The sequence below is a fragment of the Cryptomeria japonica genome, chromosome 4, assembly GCF_030272615.1.
Source record: "Cryptomeria japonica chromosome 4, Sugi_1.0, whole genome shotgun sequence".
In the NCBI taxonomy this organism is placed as follows: Eukaryota; Viridiplantae; Streptophyta; class Pinopsida; order Cupressales; family Cupressaceae; genus Cryptomeria; species Cryptomeria japonica.
Genome location: NC_081408.1, coordinates 581,966,556 through 581,989,577, shown reverse-complemented (window position 1 = coordinate 581,989,577; position 23,022 = coordinate 581,966,556). Strand labels below are relative to the sequence as shown.

At 37.4% G+C, this 23,022-nt stretch overlaps 1 protein-coding gene across 9 annotated transcripts in view; it reads left to right on the top strand.

Annotated features, from left to right (window-relative positions):
• Window positions 1–23,022, top strand: part of LOC131070973 (psbP domain-containing protein 3, chloroplastic) — a 167,998-nt gene that overhangs the window by 27,551 nt on the left and 117,425 nt on the right. For all 9 annotated transcript variants that reach the window (XR_009112455.1, XR_009112454.2, XR_009112453.2 and 6 more), the window contains exons 5-7: window positions 21,583–21,663; window positions 21,753–21,835; window positions 21,966–22,041. Coding sequence is in view for 5 of the 9 variants with exons in the window: in XM_058006685.1 (XP_057862668.1) it covers window positions 21,583–21,663; window positions 21,753–21,835; window positions 21,966–22,041 (240 nt within the window). In the remaining 4 variants the exon portion in view is untranslated. The remainder of the gene's footprint in view (window positions 1–21,582; window positions 21,664–21,752; window positions 21,836–21,965; window positions 22,042–23,022) is intronic.

Sequence of the window (23,022 nt, the reverse complement as noted above, 5' to 3'; positions counted from 1 at the left end):
AGAGGGATCACTAAGATGGCAGGCTTTGTTTTAGCTAAAGGTGAGTCAATGGATGCTTCGGGTTAGGGTCATCTTTGAAAGTCTTCCTTAGGACAAGGTTTTGCTCTTGTTGCTAATTGTGTCTTGTTTGAGTTTCAGGAAGTCAATGAAGCTTGGTGAGTGAATATCCTCTTTGAAGGTCTGAGTTAGGTCAAGTTGGTGAGTGATGACGTCTGGAATGTCATCTTGATCTTCAAATGTCTTGAAATTTGGCTAAGTCTGGAATGTCATCCTGATCCTGAAATTTGACTAAGTCTGGAAAATTGAAGAATCCTCCAAAAACTAGATTTTGCATTATAACTCCTGGATGTCCGAAACCACTCTCAAACATCCTGACAGTATATATGGAATATAACTTAAAGTATAAGAAAGATGAAATATATGTTATATTCCATACATGAATCCTGATGGAGAGACCAAAATGTCAAATTTCGCTCCTGACCCTTCCAAAGGGTCCAGAGCGAAATTCTCCACAAGACATTCTACATTGCCCAAAGTCATGAACTAGCTCATTCCCAGGCATTTGTGAAGGCAAAACACTTATTTGGAGTGAAGAAATGTGAAAATGAAGTCAGGATTTGAGCCCAAGGATGATTTTCGCTCCTGACCCTTCCAAAGGGTCAAGAGCAAAATCCTCAATAAACACCTTTTTTCTTCCTTGTTTGCATTACGAACCTTGTTCCTTGGACATAGTGGGGAAAGGTTGATGTACTGTTGCCAAGAGAAGTGAATGAAGGCACTGAGAGGTGAGGATTTTGTCGAAGAACATGATTTTCGCTCCTGACCCTTCCAAAGGGTCCAGAGCGAAAATCCTTATAAATATCATTTTCTCCCTTGTTTAGACCAACATTCTAGTTTTGAAGTGATGGAATGTGAAAATGTGAAGGATTTTGGCCTCGAACATGATTTTCGCTCCTGACCCTTCCAAAGGGTCCAGAGCGAAAATCCTTGTAAACCTCATTTTCTTCCTTGGTTTGGTTAAATTTTGGTGTTCTTGCCTTGAAAGGTGGTTGGACGTATGAAAAAATGAAGATTTTTTGCCTAAAGGATGAATTTCGCTTCTGACCCTTCCAGAGGGTCCATAGCGAAATCCTTATTTTGACCCTCTATTTTGCCTTGAGCTCTAGAAGGACCTTCTTTTGAGCTTATTTGGTGGTGGATTGCCTTGATTATGGTGAAAGGAGGTTGGATAAATCAAATTTGAAGGAGAATTGAGACAATGGAATGTGAAATCAACCTAAATTGGAAATTTTGCTCCTGACCCTTCCAAAGGGTCTAGAGCGAAATTCCTAGATGGCACCCATTTCTTCCTTGTTTAGACCAGGATCTTAGTTTCTAAGGCATATTGTGAAAGTTTGGACATGTTCTTGCCTAAGGAAGTGATTGAAAGCATTGAAATGTGAGGGTTTTTTGTCCAAGAATGAAATTTCGCTCTTGACCCTTCCAAAGGGTCCAGAGCGAAATTCTTTATTAACCTTATTTTTTACCTTGTTTGGACTTAAAACCTTGTTCCTTGGTCTTGGAGGTGAATTGGAGTTGAAAGAATGAAGGAATATGCTAAAAACAAGAATTTCGCTCCTGACCCTTCCAAAGGGTCTAGAGCGAAATTCCTAAAATCCACCTTTTCCTTTCATTTTGTGTCAAGCTAAGCATGGATAAAGATGAATAGAGCTTAGAAGGATCCCTAGGCATGCCTTGGAGTTGATTTTTTGCCATCAACAATGATGATTTTGAGCTAGGACATGAATTTCACTCCTAACCCTTCCAAAGGGTCCAGAGCGAAATTCCTAAAATCCACCTTTTCCTTTCATTTTGTGTCAAGCTAAGCATGGATAAAGATGAATAGAGCTTAGAAGGATCCCTAGGCATGCCTTGGAGTTGATTTTTTGCCATCAACAATGATGATTTTGAGCTAGGACATGAATTTCGCTCCTGACCCTTCCAAAGGGTCCAGAGCGAAATCCAAATGGGTCCTGTCCTTGGCCATGGTCTTGAGCGAATTTCTCCTTCCAGGCCTTCTTGGGGGTAAAAACAAGTGTTGTCTTCATGAGGAAGGAGTCCAAAGGTGAGAATCATGGCATAGCAAGAGAAGAAGGAGATGAAATTGTGCCCTAATCTTGAATTTCGCTCCTGACCCTTCCAGAGGGTCCAGAGCGAAATTCCCCAAAACCACCCTTTTTTCTCAATTTTATGCTAAGTCAAGTGTGGGTCAGGATGGGGTAAGATTAGAGAAGTCCTTGAGCAAAACTTTGAGTTGCTAGTGATCCGTGAACATGAAGGAATTGAGCCAAATCAAGAATTTCGCTCCTGACCCTTCCAAAGGGTCCAAAGCGAAATTCCTAGGATCACCTATTTTCTTTGCAATACAAGTTGAGTTTTTGTTTTTTATGGCCTAGATAGGAGTGAGGCGATGTATCCTTGGTCTTGGAGGTAGATTGGAGTTGAGAGAATGAGAAAATAAGCTCAAATCATGAATTTCGCTCCTGACCCTTCCAAAGGGTCCAGAGCGAAATTCTTAAAAACCACCTGTTCCTTTCATATTTGTGCTAAGCCAGGCCTAGACCAAGGTGATAGAAGTCCTTGAGATTGCCCTTGAATGGATTGTTGTCTCCAAAAATGATGATTTTGGGCTAGAGGAAGAAATTCGCTCTTGACCCTTCCAAAGGGTCCAGGGCAAAATCCATTATAGGTCTTGTCCCTGGCCATGATTTCTAGCAAATTTCTCTTTTCTGGTCATTTTGAAGTCAAACAAAATGTTGCAAACATGGGAGAAGGATCCAAGGATAAGAGTCCAAGTATAGAAAGTGAAAAAGATAGACCTTGGTGAAGGAAAACAAGCAAATCATGAATTTCGCTCTTGACCCTTCCAAAGGGTCTAGGGTGAAATTCACCAAATGTCCTTTTTCTTCCAAATTTCTGCTAGACTAAGACAGTGATCAAGGTAGATTGGGCTTAAAGATTGCCACAAGCATGTCTTAGAAGGGGTTGTGAGTGAAAGAAGCAAGTGTTTTGTCCATGATCAAGAAATTTGCTCCTGACCCTTCCAGAGGGTCCAGAGCGAAATCCTCAATTTCACCTGACTTGCTCATGATAAAGGTCAAAGCATGGATCCCTAGGCTTTGGAGGAAGGAAAACTATCATATGTTTGCCTTGGGAAGAATTTTGGAGTAAACAAGTGATAGAATTATCCTGGAATGCAAAATTCGCTCCTGACCCTTCCAAAGGGTCCAGGGTGAAATTCTTATAGGGCCTGTCCCTAGGAAGGATTTTGAGCGAGCTTTATTTTAAAGTCTTCTTGTTGATGATTTAAGGTGGAAAATGCTTTGTTGAAATGAACATGTCATATGTACTTAATCAGCTTTTGGTTTATTTTGCAGATGGAGAAAACTAGTCCAGCATCATCAAGGATGACCTCTTCTAGTCCAACATCATCAAGGACGACCTCTTCCAGTCCAGCATCATCAAGGACGACCACTTCCAGTCCATTGTCGTCAAGGACGTTCCACAAGCAAAAGGGAAGACTCAAGGTGTTCAAGGAATTACCAGCTACCTCCAGAACCTTCACTTTGCCGCACTAAGGAACCACAAGATGACAATGAAAGGCGTTGCCAACATTTCAAGGAAAGGTACACCACCCATCCATCACGTCAAAGACAGAGGAAAATCAAATAAGGTCAGTGCAAGGGTTCGTTGAAGAAGCAGATAGTCTCAGAAGAGTTAATCAAAGTTAGCTTCTCAGCCTCATCAAATTGAACATCAACCAAGTTACAAGTGTCAGACAAGGTGGCATCCCAGTCATCATTCCTCCGGTCGGATTGGTCCACCTCAGCATAACCAGATTCAATGTACCTAATTTACCGGGGGCGACACAAACTTCGAGGCACCTACCCTTGCTTCCTATTGGTCCTCACTCCTGGAATGTAATTTTCTAATTGGCTAAGGAAGTTTGTTGTAACAAACCCTAATAAGGGTTTCTATCTTGTAATCCTAGCCATTGGTTCTAAGTCAATCAGAGCCATCTGTTTGTAAAGGGTTCTCTATATAAGCCCTGGCTCCTCATTTGTAAAGGGATAGTTGGTTGATAGTTGGTTGATGGAGAATAGATAATAGTGAATAGTCAGAGAATAGGAAATAGTTAGAGTAGAGTAGAAAGAGAAGGCAGAGATTGTTGCCAAGATGTTGTTGTAAAGGACTTGTAAACTTCATTGAAGAAATGGTGAATTCTATGGGTCGATTCAACAATTTGCATGGTCTCTATACTTCTCAAATTTGATTTCATGTTATTAGACGAGTGGAAGAAATGTGTATGATCGATGGTGAAATATGTATATCCATACTACTAGCAGTTTGTTGATTGCAGACTTGCCTTGTGTAGTCAACTGGAATCATTTAGCTTAAGCTTAACTTCAATTGTCGCTTCTTCATTGATATGCATCAGCCTGATGGTGTCCATGCTTGTAGCGGTGATCTGAACATCATAAAGCTTTCCTCAGAAGATCGCACTAACCTTGTGGAGATGGTCCTGGGATGTCAAAGCAAGACTTAGTTAGAATTTCATCAAAGGTCATTCATTGCTCTTACATTCTTAGTATTAGAAATAGATCCCGTTTCAACCTTTCTCCTTTTCCCTTATTTTTTTCAAAATCAACGACTAGTAAAATCTCACGTTCCAGCAATATCCAAAGCAAATTAGACGTTCAGGTCGTCAAATGTAAGTCCCCTTGTGATTCCAGCAAAATCACATCATACTGCAAAGAGCTTATCCACACATAGAGAACCTACATACAAGAACCTTGGAGTTGCCTCGATTGATCCTTCGGCGAGATCTTCAGCAGTCGGGAACTTTATTCAAGAGAGGATAAGGTACCTTTAGGTATTTTATTCTGTGTTTGGTCGTGTACAAAAGACACATCAACAGGTAGTTACAACTACGACCACTTACATTTAATATTGACCGATGATATGACTATAAGTCTTTGGACACATGTCCCTTTTTAGAATGTGGACCAATGAAAGATGTGGTAAGGTATATTAAAAAATATATAAATGTGACTTCACATGTCACTTTGATCTTCCTTGGATGAGCCAAGTTCAATGAACTTGGACACGTTGATGTGGCATCACTTGATTAGTTGAGAATGATTAGGCACCACATCAGCGTAGATATCTCTTGATACTCAACATTGTCTAGCCTCTTGACTGATTGTGATGATTTATATTCCCAAATGGCATCATCTTAATCAAGTTTCTAACTTTGATTAACTCTTGTAAAACTATCCACTTTCCTTGATCACCCTGGTGCATTTCATCTTCGCATTTGGGAATCCTCCTTGAACATTTCCTGATCTTGTTCCTTGATTTAGTTCCTGACTTCATGTTGTGGAATCCTTTGTGTTCACTATCCTTCTTCTTGTCTTGGAATCTTTCTTGAAATCTTTTCTTCATCCTTGTCATGTCTTGAACTTGTCTTTCCTTCTTTTGTTTGCCACCATTGTGAAGTCTTTTTCATGTCTTGATCTATGTCCTTAGTCCTTGATGTCTTTGGCCTTGATCTGAATCTCCTTGTAGTATATTCCATGTGGTTTTTCTCCTTCGTATTGTTAAGTTCCTTTCTTTGATCATGGATATCCAAAGGAAATCCAAGGCCGTTGTAGTTGCATCTCTGAAGTTGTGAAGCCCTTTCCGTGTTCCATGCAATCACCCCTTACATCAATCCTTTACTCAAACTCTTCCTGGGCAGGATTCCACATAATCCGTGTATTTTTTTTTGGCGGACATCTGACTTGATTATGTAATACATGGCGGAGATATGAGGTTGTTGTGTATTGCATGGCGGGATTTGGAGCTACCCTTTTAATGTTGGGCAGAAATATGAGGTGCTCATGTATTGTTTGAGCGGGATTTGCACCTATTCATGCATTCAAAGGTGGAATTGCAAGGAAGTTTTGGAAGTTTGTGGCAGAGATATCATGTGTTCATGTGATGCAAAGAGGAAATTCGCCTCTCCCTTTCAATGTTGTCTGGCAAGTTGCATCTTCATCTTATCTTCACCATTCCATGCACTCTTTCCTTACATCAAAACCTGAAAAGACAGAGAAAATACCTTGGATCAAATTTTTTGAATTAAAACCCTAGGTTAAGGTAATGCAAGAAAATTATGATAATAATGGAGCTTAGCCCTTGCATTCGTAATTCACATGGAATCAGTCCCCAAAATGTTTATGAATATCAATAATAATCTTAACAATTCATAAAAAGGCTTCACAAAACCCTTCAAAAAATATGGAATCAACACTCTGAATTTGGGAAATGCTTGGATCATTGATGAAAAATCACCAAAATTAGGAAACAATTGACTGGTTTTTCCTCTAAGATTGTGCCCCCTTTCTGCTATTGAGGTTGCTTCCTCTTCTCTAACTTTGATCCTTCATAACATCAAGCACTTTCTCCTTTGTATTCCGGTCTGTGTGTAGTCTGACTTCTTCACATAGATTCGCACCTTGTCTGCTAGGGTTCACTTGAATGTCCTGAATTGCCCTTAAATCTGTTTGCTTACTTTTAGATCTGATTTACCTTTCCTTCTGCTGCTCTTAAATGGCTTCTGATCTGCTGCGGCTCGCACCTTCTCTGCCAGATTCACTTGTAGGTATGCTCCAGATTTGCTTTGATCTGCATTTGAAGTGATGGTGGAAATGATTGTTTTGATCTCTCATATATATCGTTCCAATTGGGAAATACAATCACTTGACCAAGGATCAACCTAGATGGAAACTTTATTTTTAATTTGCAATTTTAAATTCAATTTTTTTCATCTCAGGTTGGCCTTCTTTGATAATGCATTTTACCTTGTCATGAACACATAAAATGTATCGCTCAACTTACATTTTATGTGTTCATGACACCATGAATTACCCATCCATGAAGGTTGACCAACAAGAAAATGTAAAAACGAACTCCCTCATTGGCCATTTTATGTGTTCATGACACCATGAATTACCCATCCATGAAGGTTGACCAACAAGAAAATGTAAAAACAAACTCCCTCATGCCAATGAAACCACACAAACAGACACCCAAGTTTTGCTATTATAACTCAGACCAGCTACATGAATGATATCATAGGTGTCAACATACCAATGTAAACTAATGAAATCCATCTCATACTCACTGTCCATCAAGTAGGTATGTCCCCACACATTCTCGTGCCATTGAATAGCTGATGTATACCATGCCAAATCTGAAAGTGCAATGGAAACCCAAGTAGGACAGCTAGTAATTGTTGGCATACTTGTCATTGATGTCACATTGAACAAAATCTCAGGAATGATGATGCCTATAGTCTTTCATTGTATTGAAGTTGGTTGCATGTATCTGTGGGTTCAGACCAACATTAATAATGTTAACAGCAGCACAAATATTAAACATACTATGAAATGATGTTATCTGTACCTTCAATCTGATTATAGTTATCTCCAAAGACAATGGATTGATTGCATATTTTTGGCTCTACATAATATATGGTTCGGATTGGACTGCATACGTAGTTTGATATAAATTTCATTATTGAATACTATGCTCACGTCAAACTGTGTTTCATTGGGTTCAGACTTGTGAAAAAACATTGGATTGAGGCTTTCAAACTGTATCTAATTTGTCTTGCAGTTTCGAACTATTTATGAATGGCTATGAAACAGTTTTGATGTTAGTTCTAACTGACTTGTCTTTAGTTATAATCTGCCACCTATTTCATTGTTATTATTAAACAATGATTCCTCATTCCTCCTTGAGATATGAGAAAATAGTTGTGTTTGATCAAAGTTGTTAAGGAAAGGTTGTTATAAGGCAGTTATTGGTTAAGGGATTTCAGTTTATAACTGCATAGTAGTTGGTGGTTTTTAAAAATGTACATGGCTTTGGAGATTCAGAGATAGTAGTAAAGCAAGTAAGAAAGCAGTATGTCTGCCATGATAAGAGATTATCTCATTACCATAACAGAATCTGGGATCTCCTCAAGAGCTTTGATGCTTTCAATATTCGGTCAGTAGGGCGGGCAGATAATCAAATTGCCAATACCTTAGCTCAAACAGCAAGTTCACTTGAGCCTCTTGCCATATAGACCTTGGAATCACTGCATTTTTCAGGAGAGGATAGAATACCTTTGGGTATCTTATTCTAATGTTTGGTAGATGATAAAACGTACACCAACATAAAATATTTATTTGGAAAAAAAATATTTGTGTATTTTATTCTAATGTTTGGTAGAGATAAAACATACCTTTGAGTTTATTTGTGAACTCATTGTATGAGGATCGAGTGATGTCCTAATGTGATCAAACCATGGTACCGCCACAAATGTACTACGCCATCCAAGTGCAGAGTAGAGAACTTAATTGCCTCCTCTTTCATAGGCCTCAATGATAAGTAATTATCAAGCTTCTGAACCCAAGCCTGAGAAGTACACTTGTCACTCCCATCATAATGTGGCAAGGTTAATTTGCTCACAACCTGCTGAAAATCTCTTTGACCCTGTGAAGCTGTGTGCTCTCCTCTAGTGGCTAGACCTGCTCTGTATCTTTTTTGTCTAATGAACTGGTCAGGGGTCAGCAACTCCCTAACCTTTGGTGGCAGTGTCATGTACTCCGTGTAGTGGTGATGGACCTCCTCAGCTAAAGAAATATGAAGTCCGGCCTCTTGTCCATGTGGGGAAGGTGAAGCCTCCTGCTAGATTAAAGTAGGCTATAAAGGCCTCAGAATGTACCCAGTAGTAGTAGTGCGCTTCTCTGAGCCACTATTGTGTACTCCATCTCCCGCGTCTTGCTAGACTCTCCGGAGTGGGTGGTGTGTTGAGTGTGGTCCTGCTGTGAGTAATTCTGTTTGGACATTTGTCCCAGTAACTGAGACATTGTATCCATCATGGTATCAAATTTCTTCTGCATCCGAGCACCTGGATTGATTGACCTAGCTCGTCCCTTCTCCTTATCTGCCATGGACCCTGTCACACTCTCACTGTCACTAGAGTTATCCCTGTGAAGCCCAATTAGATCTGAAGCTGTCTCACCCTCTGGTATAGGTGGAGGTTGCCACTGCTGACTTTTATGCCCTTTGGAACAAATCTGAAATTTCAGATCAGTCATATAGGTTTGTTTCACAGTTTGGTAGGATACAATTGTTCTGATACCATTGAGATATACCACCCCCAATCTGTTGATGAAAATTCTGATTTTTGAAGTAGTTTTTTTTTTTGTTTGTGTTTTCAATGTTTTTTTCTGATTTTTTTTCCTTCAGTTTTCTGATTTGTCTCAAATGCATGCAATAAAGGAAGTGCTAGAACTAAAACAAAATAGTAATGCAGCAAGGGAACAATTAAATAATGTTTATTGCATCTAATGAACAAATCACATACCCGTATAGCTCAAGTACATATCTGATATAATTTTCTGAGACAACAAATTTGACATCTAAAGCTTGGAAAAGCACCATGCATTGCCTCCCTGAGGGCAGATCTGCAAATCAGACCAAGTCCCAAGGTCTGAAGGGTCTTCTTATAGTCTGAAAACACTAAACAGTGGCTGCACAAGACTCCCACATGGGTCTTTGGTCTAGTATGGCTGCCTTAGAAGAGGTACGGCTTGCCTATATGCTGCAACACTGCTGGATCTGCAACAATATACCCAAATCTGCAACAACAACTGTGATAGAAACCCTGATAAGGCCTGCAAATGCCATCCTTGATGCTGATAACCTGCTTAAACTGGATAATTCTGACCTTTGGAGGATATTTCACCTATGTAGGCTACCAAATTATGAAGGGTTTCCATCCTCCACAATAGATCTGAGAATTTCTTCTCCACATAGCTACTGCTCTCCAAAACAAATGCCAATGAATGAAGACACGAAACCCCCAAATGTCACTTTATTCTCCCTCTAAAAAGTTCGATCCAAACTAGGGTTGCTTTTTGCATTAATATATCTCTTTTTTTAAGTTTCTAAGTCCACCTCCTTGCTGATCGAACTTTTCTAATGTCCCCTTTTTATTTTTTATTAAGTTGTTACTTTATTAAACTAATATAAAGTAACTTTATTATATTAATACTTTATTATGATTATTTATCATTTAAATATTAAAGTCATCACCTTAATATTTCAACTCCTTATGCTGAATCTGTCAACCGGCCACCCAAACTAAAAACTGAAGCTGCCACTGATACTGAGGTCTTGACTAGATGAGGTAGGCCAACTGCCAGTCTCCCCCTAAAAAATAGTGATCCCTCCTAAAAAGTAGGGAACCATCTCTTAACACACACCTAGAACGACTCAACTAGCTTCTGGTCAATAGGTGAACTGCCAGTCCGTTCCTAAAAAATAGGCTTCCTAAAAAAAAGGAAGACAGCTCCCAAACAACTGAAAATACTTACCGAGTCTCCCTCTATGCTCCAAAGGCTCCTAGTGAACTCCAGGTGAACTTTTGGTCACTCCCTAAAAAATAGGAGTCCTTCTTAAAATTTAGGAAATTGTCTTTGAGCTCTGGAGACGCCTCATAGACATCCCCAAAATCTCCTAACCCCTCTTAATAGGTCCCCTGTCCACTGCATTAAACTATGGGACCCCTGTCGATAGGCTAACCCCTGCTAGAGCATATCTGCTCTAGAAAGGGGACATTGCAGCAAGAAAAGAAAAGATTCTTTCTTCTTAACTCATTTCTTGTCTCTTGATCTACATTAGGAGTAGAGTCCTTGGGCGGATTAGAAAATTTCTGAATTGATGTTGAATCTTTTGTGTCCTTGCAATTTTTCTTTTGATGCTGAAATGTGGAAGGAGATATATCAAGATCTAATGCTAGCTGAATAGCATCTTGAAGACTCCTAGGCTTAAGCACCTTGACAAATCCCTATAGCTTTTCAATCCAACCCTCAACCAATACTGGGTCTGATTTAGGGCTGTTGTTCCAAAGTGAATAAATTCAGTCCTCTTGGAAGATGCATCATCATAGTAACCATGCTCGACATATGCATCTTGCATGCCATCATTTGAAGACTCACCTTTACTAGTTTCTCCATGAAGAGGGGGTGCCAGTTCATGCAAATGAAAGAGTATAACGCTGCTATCCTTAACCAGAGATTTAGGACTGGTTGTACCTTTTCTTTCATTACTTTGGAAATTTTCAATGCAAGAGCACACTTGCATACACTTGGTAACCCAAACTTGTAGCATATCAAGTCTTGAAGCTATGACATCCTTATACTCAATCAAAGTAACATCATAAGAGGCATCAACATACAAATTGATTCATGTTCTTTTCCAACTACTGTCACGAAATCAAATTGTTGGCAAGTAGAAATTCCCACCATTACCTCATGTTATCTATCCTCTCACAAATGTCTACCATTCTACAATTCTTGTCACCACCATCTAGCTTGGATTCAGGCTCATGTGTTGTCAAAAGATTGTTGCCCCATCTTCTAATCCATACCATCACCTCCATAACTAATATGTTTTCCATTACTAACAAAACCCAAGGTGTAATATGCAAAACAAACCAAACACTATCAAAATGCAAGATCTTCTTAGTAAGCAATGTTGAATTTTAGATCAGAATGGTAGAAATTAAACAGATTAACACAATGAACAATGAGAACACCAAAATACCCTGGGAAAACCTTCCTCTTGAAGGTGAAAAACCCAACAATCAAATCTCTGATTATATTTAGCAAATCTGAATGAATCTTTACAAGTTTGCTTCACCTATTGAAGCTATATGAACAAAATAAATCATCATATGCATCTGATCTGCACTAGGGCATTCAAACTGTCTTCAATATAATTTGCACATGCTGATGATGTGATCCTATCTACTGAGGATGAGTTCGCTTGATTGAGAAATGTATTCGCTTGACTGAATACTGAATTCGCTTGCCAAGGAAAGGATTTGCTATGTTGGATGAATTCACTGATCTGAGTATGTTCGCTCTGCTGGAAGTGTGTTGTAATTCACTGAATGAATTGATACTAATGAATGACTTTACACCTTGTATATATATGCAAGAGGCACCCTTTCATAGTGGGTCGACCCTTAAGCAATATAGGATAAAAACAATAACAATAATATAATAGGGTTGGCCCTATAAGTTATATTCTAATCTTGCACATTCATCATGACTAAGGCCGATAGGCCAATTAGTCATTCATATGCTAGGACGGCCTTAGAAGGAATCCTACCTAGCTACAAACATCAACACTCCCTCTTAGCTAGGGAGGAGTCCTTCTCAATATTTGGGTCACCTAGTGATATCCACCATGGCTACTCCCAGAGGGTGGGTCCATCATGGCTACTCCCATGTTTGGAAATGCAAATAAACGCAAGTGTTCAGCACAGAATCACTCAACGTGATGTCGTCATTTCATCATGATGTTCACCATGGCTACTCCCAGAGGGTGAATAAACACAAGTGCTAAATCATGGAGTCTCTCCAATGACATCCACCATAGCTACTCCCAGAGGGTGGATCCACCATGGCTACTCCTAGAGGGTGGAACAAGGGCTTTCAGCTCAAGCTTCTCTCATAGAGAAGAATGTACTAACACGAGCTTGCACCTAAAACTTCTCTCGCAGAGAAGAATGTATTAACAAGGGCTTGCACCTCAAATTTCTCTCGCAGAGAAGAATGCATTAACAAGGGCTTGCACCTCAAACTTCTCTCACAGAGAAGAATGCATTATAGTACATCTCAAGAAATCACTGATGCTGAGACTCCCTCTTAGCAAGGGCTTCATTCTCCACAACTCCAAGCTTGTCTCGAAAATTGCTCAAACTTCACTTTGGCAAGAGGCTTGGTGAGAATATCGACTGTCTGATCATCAGTGCTAGTGTACCTCAACTGAATAGCATTCCTTTGCACCATATCTCTAATATAGTGATATTTGATCTCCTCATGCTTTGATCTGTTATGAAACACAAGATTGATAGATAACTTCACACAACTTGATTATTATAATGAATAACAGTCAACTCCAATGATTGCTCAACCAATCCTGTAAGGAGCTTTTGAAGCCACACTGCTTCTCGAGCTGCCATACATGCTGCAATATATTCTACCTCTGCGGTGCTCAGTGTCGCTGAAGACTGCTTCTTGCTACATCAAGTCATCAAAGCAAACCCCAAACTGAAGCAACAGCCAAAGGTGCTCCTTTGATCAATTACACTCCAGCATAGCAAATATCTGGTCTAGTATCAACAATCCAGTCTGCTGCCTTTACATGGTAGGATCTACCAAATCTTCATGATGATGTGGCTCCCTCTGAATCCCAAGTTCTTGCATCAATCTCCTGACCTCCTCGTCCAAGGTTACCTCTGTTTGGTTTGTCAGACTCCCTCTGAAAGCTAATTCCTCCTTTTCGAAGAAACTGATTGCAAAGGTCAACCTGAATAGGTTCTTCCTCATTGAGAGATGTTTCTAGTTATGCGTTGCCAACTCAGTCCAAGGCAGAAAGTTGTGGCTCCATTCTTTAGCTTGCGTGACTTCCTCATAGGATGCATCAAGTTCTTCCTCCCTTGAATGCAATTTCTCATCATCCTTATGCTCCTCAATCCGTTCTGAAGGCATTTAAGAGAGATTACTAATAGTTCATAGAGTCAAACTATCTCGAATAGAAATGTCAATACTACAAGCATACATGATTCACTATTACAATGTATGAATTAATAACTTCATAGAAGATTCATGAACATTATTCAATGATACAAACATAAAAAATACTTATCTCTTTATTGTTGGTACCCATGGAGTTAGTCTTGAAACTGTGTCTCATCTTTTCATCCACAGAGACTGAGACACTCAGTCCAGGAACATCACCCTTCAAGTCTGAGACACGCCAACCCTTTCTGAGTGTTGGAACTCATGCCAAGGGTCTTAATGATACACAACTTCTAAGGATGAACCCCCACACCCGGTATTAGCTTATAGATATGACATGTAAATTTGGACCTGAGTTTGCCATGCCTGGTACAATGCACCAAGACTGAAAATGTTGAACAACGACTTATAGATTGAATAGGCCGCCCTCTAGAAAGCTCACATTCAGCTCCTAAATCTTCATATGCTCCTCCAACAGATGCATAAGCCTCCATAATTACTCGTGCAGATGTAATAATGGTAGCCAAGCCAAAAAACAATGATAGCCAATGCAACGACACACAAATTCAGCACTGGCAATATAATTTCAGGCAATAGAGAGATCCCATGAAGGCAACAAATAAACTATGGCCTGCAACAAATATGATGCCCTAGCAAAAAGAAACATTGCCTCCAATATAGATATCGCATCCAACAAACAAACAAGCAGATGGATATAGCAAACGCCCCTGCGCAGAGTCTGGTGATGGCCAACCAAGTTGCAGATGCGTACGGCCAACAAGAAAGGAAACCATCTAATAATGGAAACACGACATGAATAAGGAGCAGACAATAGGTTCGCTGACCAATACATCAATCATGCGGATCTTGATCAAGTTAATGCCGAAAATAAAATCGCCAAAATCAGCTCTTTAAGACAAAATGCTTCATCTGATCTTAACAATTGTCCTTCCATTGTAGTTGATGCATGACTTGCCAAATTGAAAACAATAATGTTCCATTTCACACATATGGAAATAACACTTGTGGCGGGTCCATCAAATGTGTCCAATATCATCACCAAATTCAACAATGCCTTTGTTGATGTCTTCACACAAAACTTGAGTGCTAACATCATCTCCATGCATGAAGGCTGCCAACTCATGATTCTCATGCTCTTCTTCAACTGCTGATACAAAATCAGACTCCGAGCAATTTGAATTCTCATCAATCCCCTCTTGAATGTCTTCAATGCAAGGTTCATGTGACGATGAAGGATTGTTGGTCAAACTCAGAAAATCAGAATCATATTCCTCCTTGTTAGCTGATCCAAAAGAGATCTTTCCACAGGCTGCAATACCTTGCATGTTGCTGGAATCTATAAACTCTTCCTTCAAATTTGCTACTATGAATGATGGGACAACATTGTGATCAACCAAGGAGCACTGATAGAATCCATACCTTCATATGATTTATCAATAATGATCTCTAAATCACCCACCAAGAAACTCTTGCATTCTTTACTTGAAGTAACAATTGATTTTGTCCTTTTATCCTCATGTACTAATTCAACATGTTTCTCAAACTCCTCGTTGTAATGTCCCCACTTTGAAATACAATTTAATGATAAATGATAATAATAAAATAGAAATAAAAATATAAAAGAATACAATTAAATATAATTAAATTTTAATTAAGTTAATGACTGATCAAAGACATGAAATGAAATGTTGTGTCTCGCTCAAACATGAGATATAAAAGGGAGAAGAGAACCTCATTTGAGGGGATAATTTGGAGGAATCAGACGTGCAGATCAGATATAAATAAGAAGTGCAGATGTGAATGTCAAAGGTTGTGTTCCTTTCAAAAGGCAGAAATAATGAAGAGTTGCACTCTTTCAAAGGGTGCTAATGGTGCAAAGGGTGTCTCTTGCCAAAGGGGCATACATGATGAAGAGGTGTGATCCCTCCCTCACATTGGAGGATATAAAAAGGAGAAAGCCTCATTTGAGGAGTACATCCAAGGGAGATCAATTTGAAGAATATTTTATTATTCTCAAAGGGCAGCAATGAAGAGTGATGACTCATTTCTTATGAAGAGGTGTGACTTCCCACAAATGAAGATATAAAGAAGAGATTAATTCAATTGAGAAGGGGGAATTGGAGGAACCATCCATAAGATCAAAGAAGACAAGAAAGTCAATGGATCAATATCTAATATCAGAATTAATAAGGGTGAAAATTAGCAGACTTTGATATTTACAAGGGCAAGATTCAAAGCAATCCCAAAAGGGGACATTACACTCATTTAGATTTTTGCATAACTCATTTGAATTTTCTTTCCTCTTACGTTGCTGATTTGAACCTGTAGATGCCAAATGATCATCATCCTTTTCTGGTACACCCATAAATTGTGTGAAGGAAAGGTGGTCATGTATCTTCTTAGGAAGAGAGCAATACTTATGGTAGCCACTCATAACTGCATCATTTGTTGTTGTGACATGAGGTTTCTTACTTGTACCTATAGATGGAGTTGAAATCTTAGAGTGCCCAAATTTCCTTGAAAGAGAATCATTCAATTGCTGCAATTTTTCGATTGATCTGTTGTTGTGTCTGTTCAAGATCTTTCCATATTTGTTTATAGCCAGACATTCTCTCCTAACTGAGAACCAACCCAAACACAACTGGTTTCACTCAATCAGGCTGGCAGGATCCAGGCTCTAATACCAATGTAAGAACCCCTGCCTATTCTGCCCTTACTTTTAAGTTTTGATGGTTTGGCATTTTGTCAAACACTTGGCATGCAAACCTCTGAATTCTGATTTTCCTAGGTCTGATATAAATTTCTGAGTCTTGTAGTTTGAATTTAGGATTGATTGTAATGCAATCACATGTACCAAATAAGAGAGAACATAACATACAACTTAACGATACCAAAGGAACCCTTTATTTGTGAAATATGAGGTCTGGTTACAAATAAATCAGGTATTTATCAGACTGTAATAGCAATTACAAACCCTAAGTATTTGAGTGTTCAACAATTACAACATACTCAGATGATGCATAACTCCAATGGCAATGAGATGAGCAATCTAGAAGACCATAAGATAATGAAACAAACTCAAATTTGGACTCCAACAAGTCTGAAATTTCTATGCAAACACTGTTCACATCATTGTAGCAACACGGTTCACTGCACTGTTCATGCATTGTTTGTCTTACTGTGCACGACACTATTCACGCACTGTTCAAGTCACTGCAAATAAGCCTAAACTAGGAAATATCATATAGATTCATACAATCCTCCAATTTGCACATTAGCTCCATCATTGGATCCAAAACTCTGTGAATTAACTCAGTAGTGAATTTTGAATGAATCCACCTCTCAAGTAGAGTTGGGTTTCCGTCCAACCTACGAATTCGCAAGGGTTTTCGTCCTCGGAAATGGCGGTCACTGTCACACCAGCAACTATGGAGAAATTTCAAGAATCAAATGGTCACACATTATATCTCTTGGAGGAGGAGGCTCCTTTATAAAGACTTCCCAATCCGTTTGTGAGCCTCTACTCTCAATGTGGGATTAAAAAAATCACTTTTATTTTATTTTCTCATTATAAAGTTACTTTATGACTTTATTATAATTTTTTTGTTTTTAAGTAGTCACTTAACTTTTATAATTTTATTTTATAACATAAAGTAACTTTTTCTCACCAAATAATAATATAAGATCCCATAAAATAATATTCCACCTTTTTATTTCTCCACCAATAGAAATTAACGACGTGACCAACAAACCATCCCCTATATCTCCTAATTAGCCTATTTGGATGATGTGAAATAGGCTAATCAACTCCCGAGAGGTCACTGAGGAGAAGGGGACATTACAACCACATTCCAATTCTAGATTTCCATACTTCAAACATGGATTTTGTCCTTGAGAATCAATTCTTGGAAAATTTCTTCACTCCACATCTCGACCTAGGAATTCCTGACTTGACTCACCCTTTTTGGACTGAAACATCCCCCTAGCAAAGACGAATTCTTACACTTATTGTCATAACCCCTCTTTGGACATTGGATTAAATAAATACGATAATTAAAACATTTATTAATTAACATTTAATAATATTGGAAAATTGTCTCATTTATGAGACTTCATGATTTTCCTCTAATATATAATTATTAATGTTTATTATTATTTGTTATGTTTATTATTTATTATTATTGTTATATATGATAATTATTTATTATTATTTATATAATAACTATCAAACAATAATAATGCAATAAGCGTTGGAATAGATTGAGAACCCATTGTCATCAGCAAAATCGAAAATATCTCTTGAAGCCAACCTTTAATGTTTACCGTGATGAGAACTGGTAAACACGGGAATCATTATAAATACCGATAAATCAATTATCGGAAGTGTTTGACTATTAATTCATATTGTATAACCCATATGCATCGGACCTAATAGAACTCTTTTTCCTTCATACCTGTGGAAGAATGGAGAGTCACGAATGCGGAAGATCTGTACTTAGACCGTTAAAGAGTCTCCTATATTTGAGATCATGACTCATATTCCTTGCGGTTATTCACACGATTGTGGGCCATGAGATGATGGCGGTGATGAAACAAAGACTATCGTGTTGCAAGCGATTCATTACACATACATTAATAAACTGAGGATATGTGATTTGCTTATGGAGAGACATGATTAGGAAGAGACACGTCCCTTCGATAGCCAAGCAATGCAACCATTCCATCTTGCAAGTTACATAAGGGAGATGGAATTCATTCTATTTAGGGGGCACAGGATTTTACGGATCAATACCAGAGGATTAAAGAAGCCAAGTGCAGGTGTTGTATCCACTCATGTTGTAAGGCCATCGATGCATGATGAGGACTTGATAAATTGAAAACAACATCCATAATTATTGTAGGGACATGAGAGTAACAGATCAACCACTGTGATTAGGAAGATCAAAGACACATTGTTGTGAACATAGCTTAGTGAACTCTACATAAGTATATATTAACATTAGTACTTTTACATATTACAACTGAACCGATAACCAATTCTTCTTGGAATCTTATAATCAAAACTTATAATAGATTGTTGATAATTATCTCATAATCTTACAAGTTGAATTGTGTTCAAGTCAATCTACAAATCATAGGTATAATCATATGATTAAGATGGGGAAGCATCATAACTAAATATTTGGGACTCATCAACGAACTGAAGGAAGAGATTATTACCATACCACATCAAGGAGAGGATCAAACATCACAATCTGTGGTAATGATCAGTAAGGTGTATCTCAGCTAATGACTATCTGCAGATTACATAATGATAATATTATGAAGAACAATTAAACCATAATCAGGGACACTGCGTTAATAAATATATCAGAAAATATTGCCAATTAATTATGCCAGTAATAATTAAGAAATCAGATTAACTAAAGTACTTTTGCATGGGTAATACTTGGAAAAGTAAAATAATAAACGGTCTGATCCTTTCTCTTGGTGGTATGCATGAGGAGGGCTTAATACGTATGCTTAACATATGATGTCTAATAATCTTTTCAATGCAGAATTTAATAGTAATGTTAATATAGACTGCTTAATTTCTTATATAGTGGCAGACCAGATCTGACACGTCAGATCTGTCTGCCCTTACACCCCACTAAATATAATTATTGGTTTTTAGGCATTGATCAAGGGAAGGAAACAAGAAGCATCTAGTAACATTAGATGAGTGATGAGATCAGAACAGAATAGTTATTAAGTGATAGGCAGTAACCTCCTTATTGGTACACATAATTGTTTATATATATAAATATGATGTTGTATGCAGAATTTAATTATAATATTAACATAGACTGCAGTTGGTATAATAGTAATACTTAAATTCATAACGGTGGCAGACCAGATCTGTTTTGCGTCAGATCTGTCTGCCCTTTACTATCCATAAAATATATTAATAACTAATACCAATAAGGTATATTATAGGTCATTAAGCAAACATATCAATAATTGATTATATTATTTAATTAATTAATTTATTTATGTGTATATAATCAAGTCAGTATATATATATATATATATATATATATATATATTAATGATGTAATATCAATAGGGTTGTAAACACATGCATTTATAAATATACATAGTGTCTTAATCAGACAAATGATAATATTAGATTGTGATCAGTAAGAGTTCATAAAACAATAAACGAAAGGAGACGTTTCCATGTAGGGGACATTACAATTGGTTTGACACTTGCATTAAGAGTTATGATAGATGAACAATTTATTTGTTAATAGTTAATTGATTGAGTAGTGGAATATCACCGTTTGGGTTCATGTTAAGGTGGAAATGGCACCTAATATATTTAGCTTGAGTCATAAGTATATTGATATAGATTATGTATGGTTAAAACATGTCTAAACCTAGTAAGGGACATTACACTTACTCCATGAATTGAACAGTGCATTCCCATCCCAATTGACGAGACATCACTATCTCCCAAAGGCTAAAGGATCAAAATTACTGCCAAGCTAAAACAAAACTAAGCACAACAACCTAAGCTAACGAGCAAAAATAAGGGGGTCCCTATTTGCAATAGGGTTTGCGTGTTTACAACATAATAGTATGGTACGGCCAGGTTGGGACTGCAAACAAGAGATTAATTTGCCCTGAAAATTATACTGATTATAATCGCCCTTCAACAGCTGACAAACCCTTTAAAATTAGATTTGAAAAAACTCACAAAACCCTATGCTGGGACCATAAAATAATACAACTAGTGGTACGAGTACGACTAGGCTAGTGAATGGCACGAACCTCCAAAATGATCTTCAATCAACTTTGCAAAGTGATTTCAATGATGCACTATCTACTTCCAGATGCCCTATCAACTTTGCAAACTGATTTCAATGATGCACAAATATAATCTCTGAGTGAGATTATCAAAGAGTGACCTTGGGTGATCTTCCACACCTGCAAACACTTATCCCTTTTAGAGTTTTTGTTTCCAGAATGCCTGGAAATTCATCAGGAAACCCTTGCTCTCCAAGAACTTCATTGATTTCTCCAAACATGAATGAATTAATGAGCTCTCAAGAGCCCTTTTATAACCTTCGCAAAAACCCACGACTTGGAGGAAATGAAATGCACTTTTATAGAGTTTCATTTCATCTCAATTTCATTTAATGCAGTTGGAGCCCTCATAAAGGCTTAAAAAATGATTAAAGTAACTAATTTAATTAATACTCCTTATATCCCCTTAATATAAAGTCCTTAATTTAATTAATATTATTAAAGTCGAAATTTTAATGAATTATATTAATCATCAACTCCAATAAATGCCAATATCATAACATTTATTTAATTTTGCTAATTACCTAGTACATGGATCAATAAGTAAAACTATAATTAGTTGGGAATCTTTAGTTTATATAAGTATGCAATATTATATGTGCAAAGTCCCAGAAGTTCAATTACAAGCATGTGGTGTTCATTTATTATCTTGGAAAAATATTGCACGACTAGGCTCCAATGAGATGGAGGGTAGCGTTGTTGATAAAATGGAAATTTATGACAGATATTTTGTGAACAGGTAAGTATTTAAATGTTTTTATCTCATGTATAATAAATTGATTTCTATTTGATAAACTATTTCGACAAATTGTTGAAATTTAGAAAGCTTTACAAGCTGTCTTGGAAGCTGTATTTTTAATTCAATCAAACATGTTGTGATTAGGATTTATTGTATTATACTACATTGAAACTCTGAATGCATCTTGAGCTTCTCCAAAATGTATGCTTTCACAAATAGTTGAACATATTTCTAGAAATCAAGATGAAATGTAACTACACAGAATATGTAGGGATGACTGATATTCTACTAATCCACTTGCAGATTGGGTAAAGGGCAAGGGAAAGGCAGATGAACTGAGAGTGGTGACTGCTTTTTTCCCAAAAAATGATGAAGTGTCGAATGGTATTCTTGTTTCATCATTTTTCCTATTTTCTTTGACTAATTTTGAATCTAGAATCCAACCTAAGACATCGATCGTTGGACTCCTGCAGTGAATGTCGTAATAACAGGAGTTGGGGCTGATTACACAAGAATGGAATCATTTGGAACTGTCGATGCATTTGCGGAGACACTGGTTAGATTTTACTATTTACAATTATAATCGTAGAAAAGAAGAATTTGGTTCTCATCATTAATCTAAATCACACATGCTATCTTACATTGTATAGCTACTTTTATTATTAAAATCTTGAAAGGTCCAACAGGTTAACAGTCTGGATAGAAGCTGGAAAAGACCACCTGGGCAAGCGGCAAAGCTTCTCAATGCAAAGTCCAAAAATGGTATTGACTTTCGCTAACTATAAATTTATAATCATGAGGTAAGTTTACAAACTACATTTCTGATCATTTCATGATTACTTTTTTCTTGGCTTCCAATTTTAAATTTTTATACATGCGGGACATATATAGAAAACTATATTTCTAACAATGTACCAAAAGATTGTTTCTAAATGGAATTGGATTCTAGTTTTTCTCCAAGAATTTAAATTTTAAATCATGCAAATTAATCTTCTCTATACATTTTAATTCAATTGGGGTAGATAAGATTGATACAGTATATATTACACTTACCTTGTGTCCTTGTATTGTAGTTTGAAGTTATGTTCGGTGAGATAACTTATAATGTTCTAACAAAGCACATAATAACATGTATGAATGAAAGAAATTCCTTCATGGCAGGTTTGGTACCTTACAATAATATAATACATATAAACTTCCATCCAACAAATAGTAGGGGACAACTTCATATGGTATCTTTCTTTGTATTCAACACATTTGAGGAAATAAATAATAGATCTATTCAGATCATTGATAACTACATACCAAAGTTACCCCGAGTTTCCGGGACGGGGACGGCAGGGGACGGCAGGACGCGTTTCTGGGATGGCAAATTTTTTTGCCAAATTTGGGGACGGCAAGGGACGGCAAAGGGGACGGCTATATAAAATATAGGAAAAATTTAAAATATATAGGAAAATTTCAAAATTTTAAATGTTCATATGAAAACATGGATAAAGCATGCATACATACATTATATTCATATGAAAACAATAAAACATGGATATAGCATGTGTATGATATTATGAAAAGTTGAAAACATTTTAGAATGTAAATTCTGAACATACAACATTGTTAATGCTCAATAGACAATATGCAATTATGCATTCATAAATCAGAATTTCAATTCATTCACATTGTCAATATGCATATCAATAGACTCGGAGGTTAAATTTTCCCTACTTCTATCGACGCAGTTTCCCA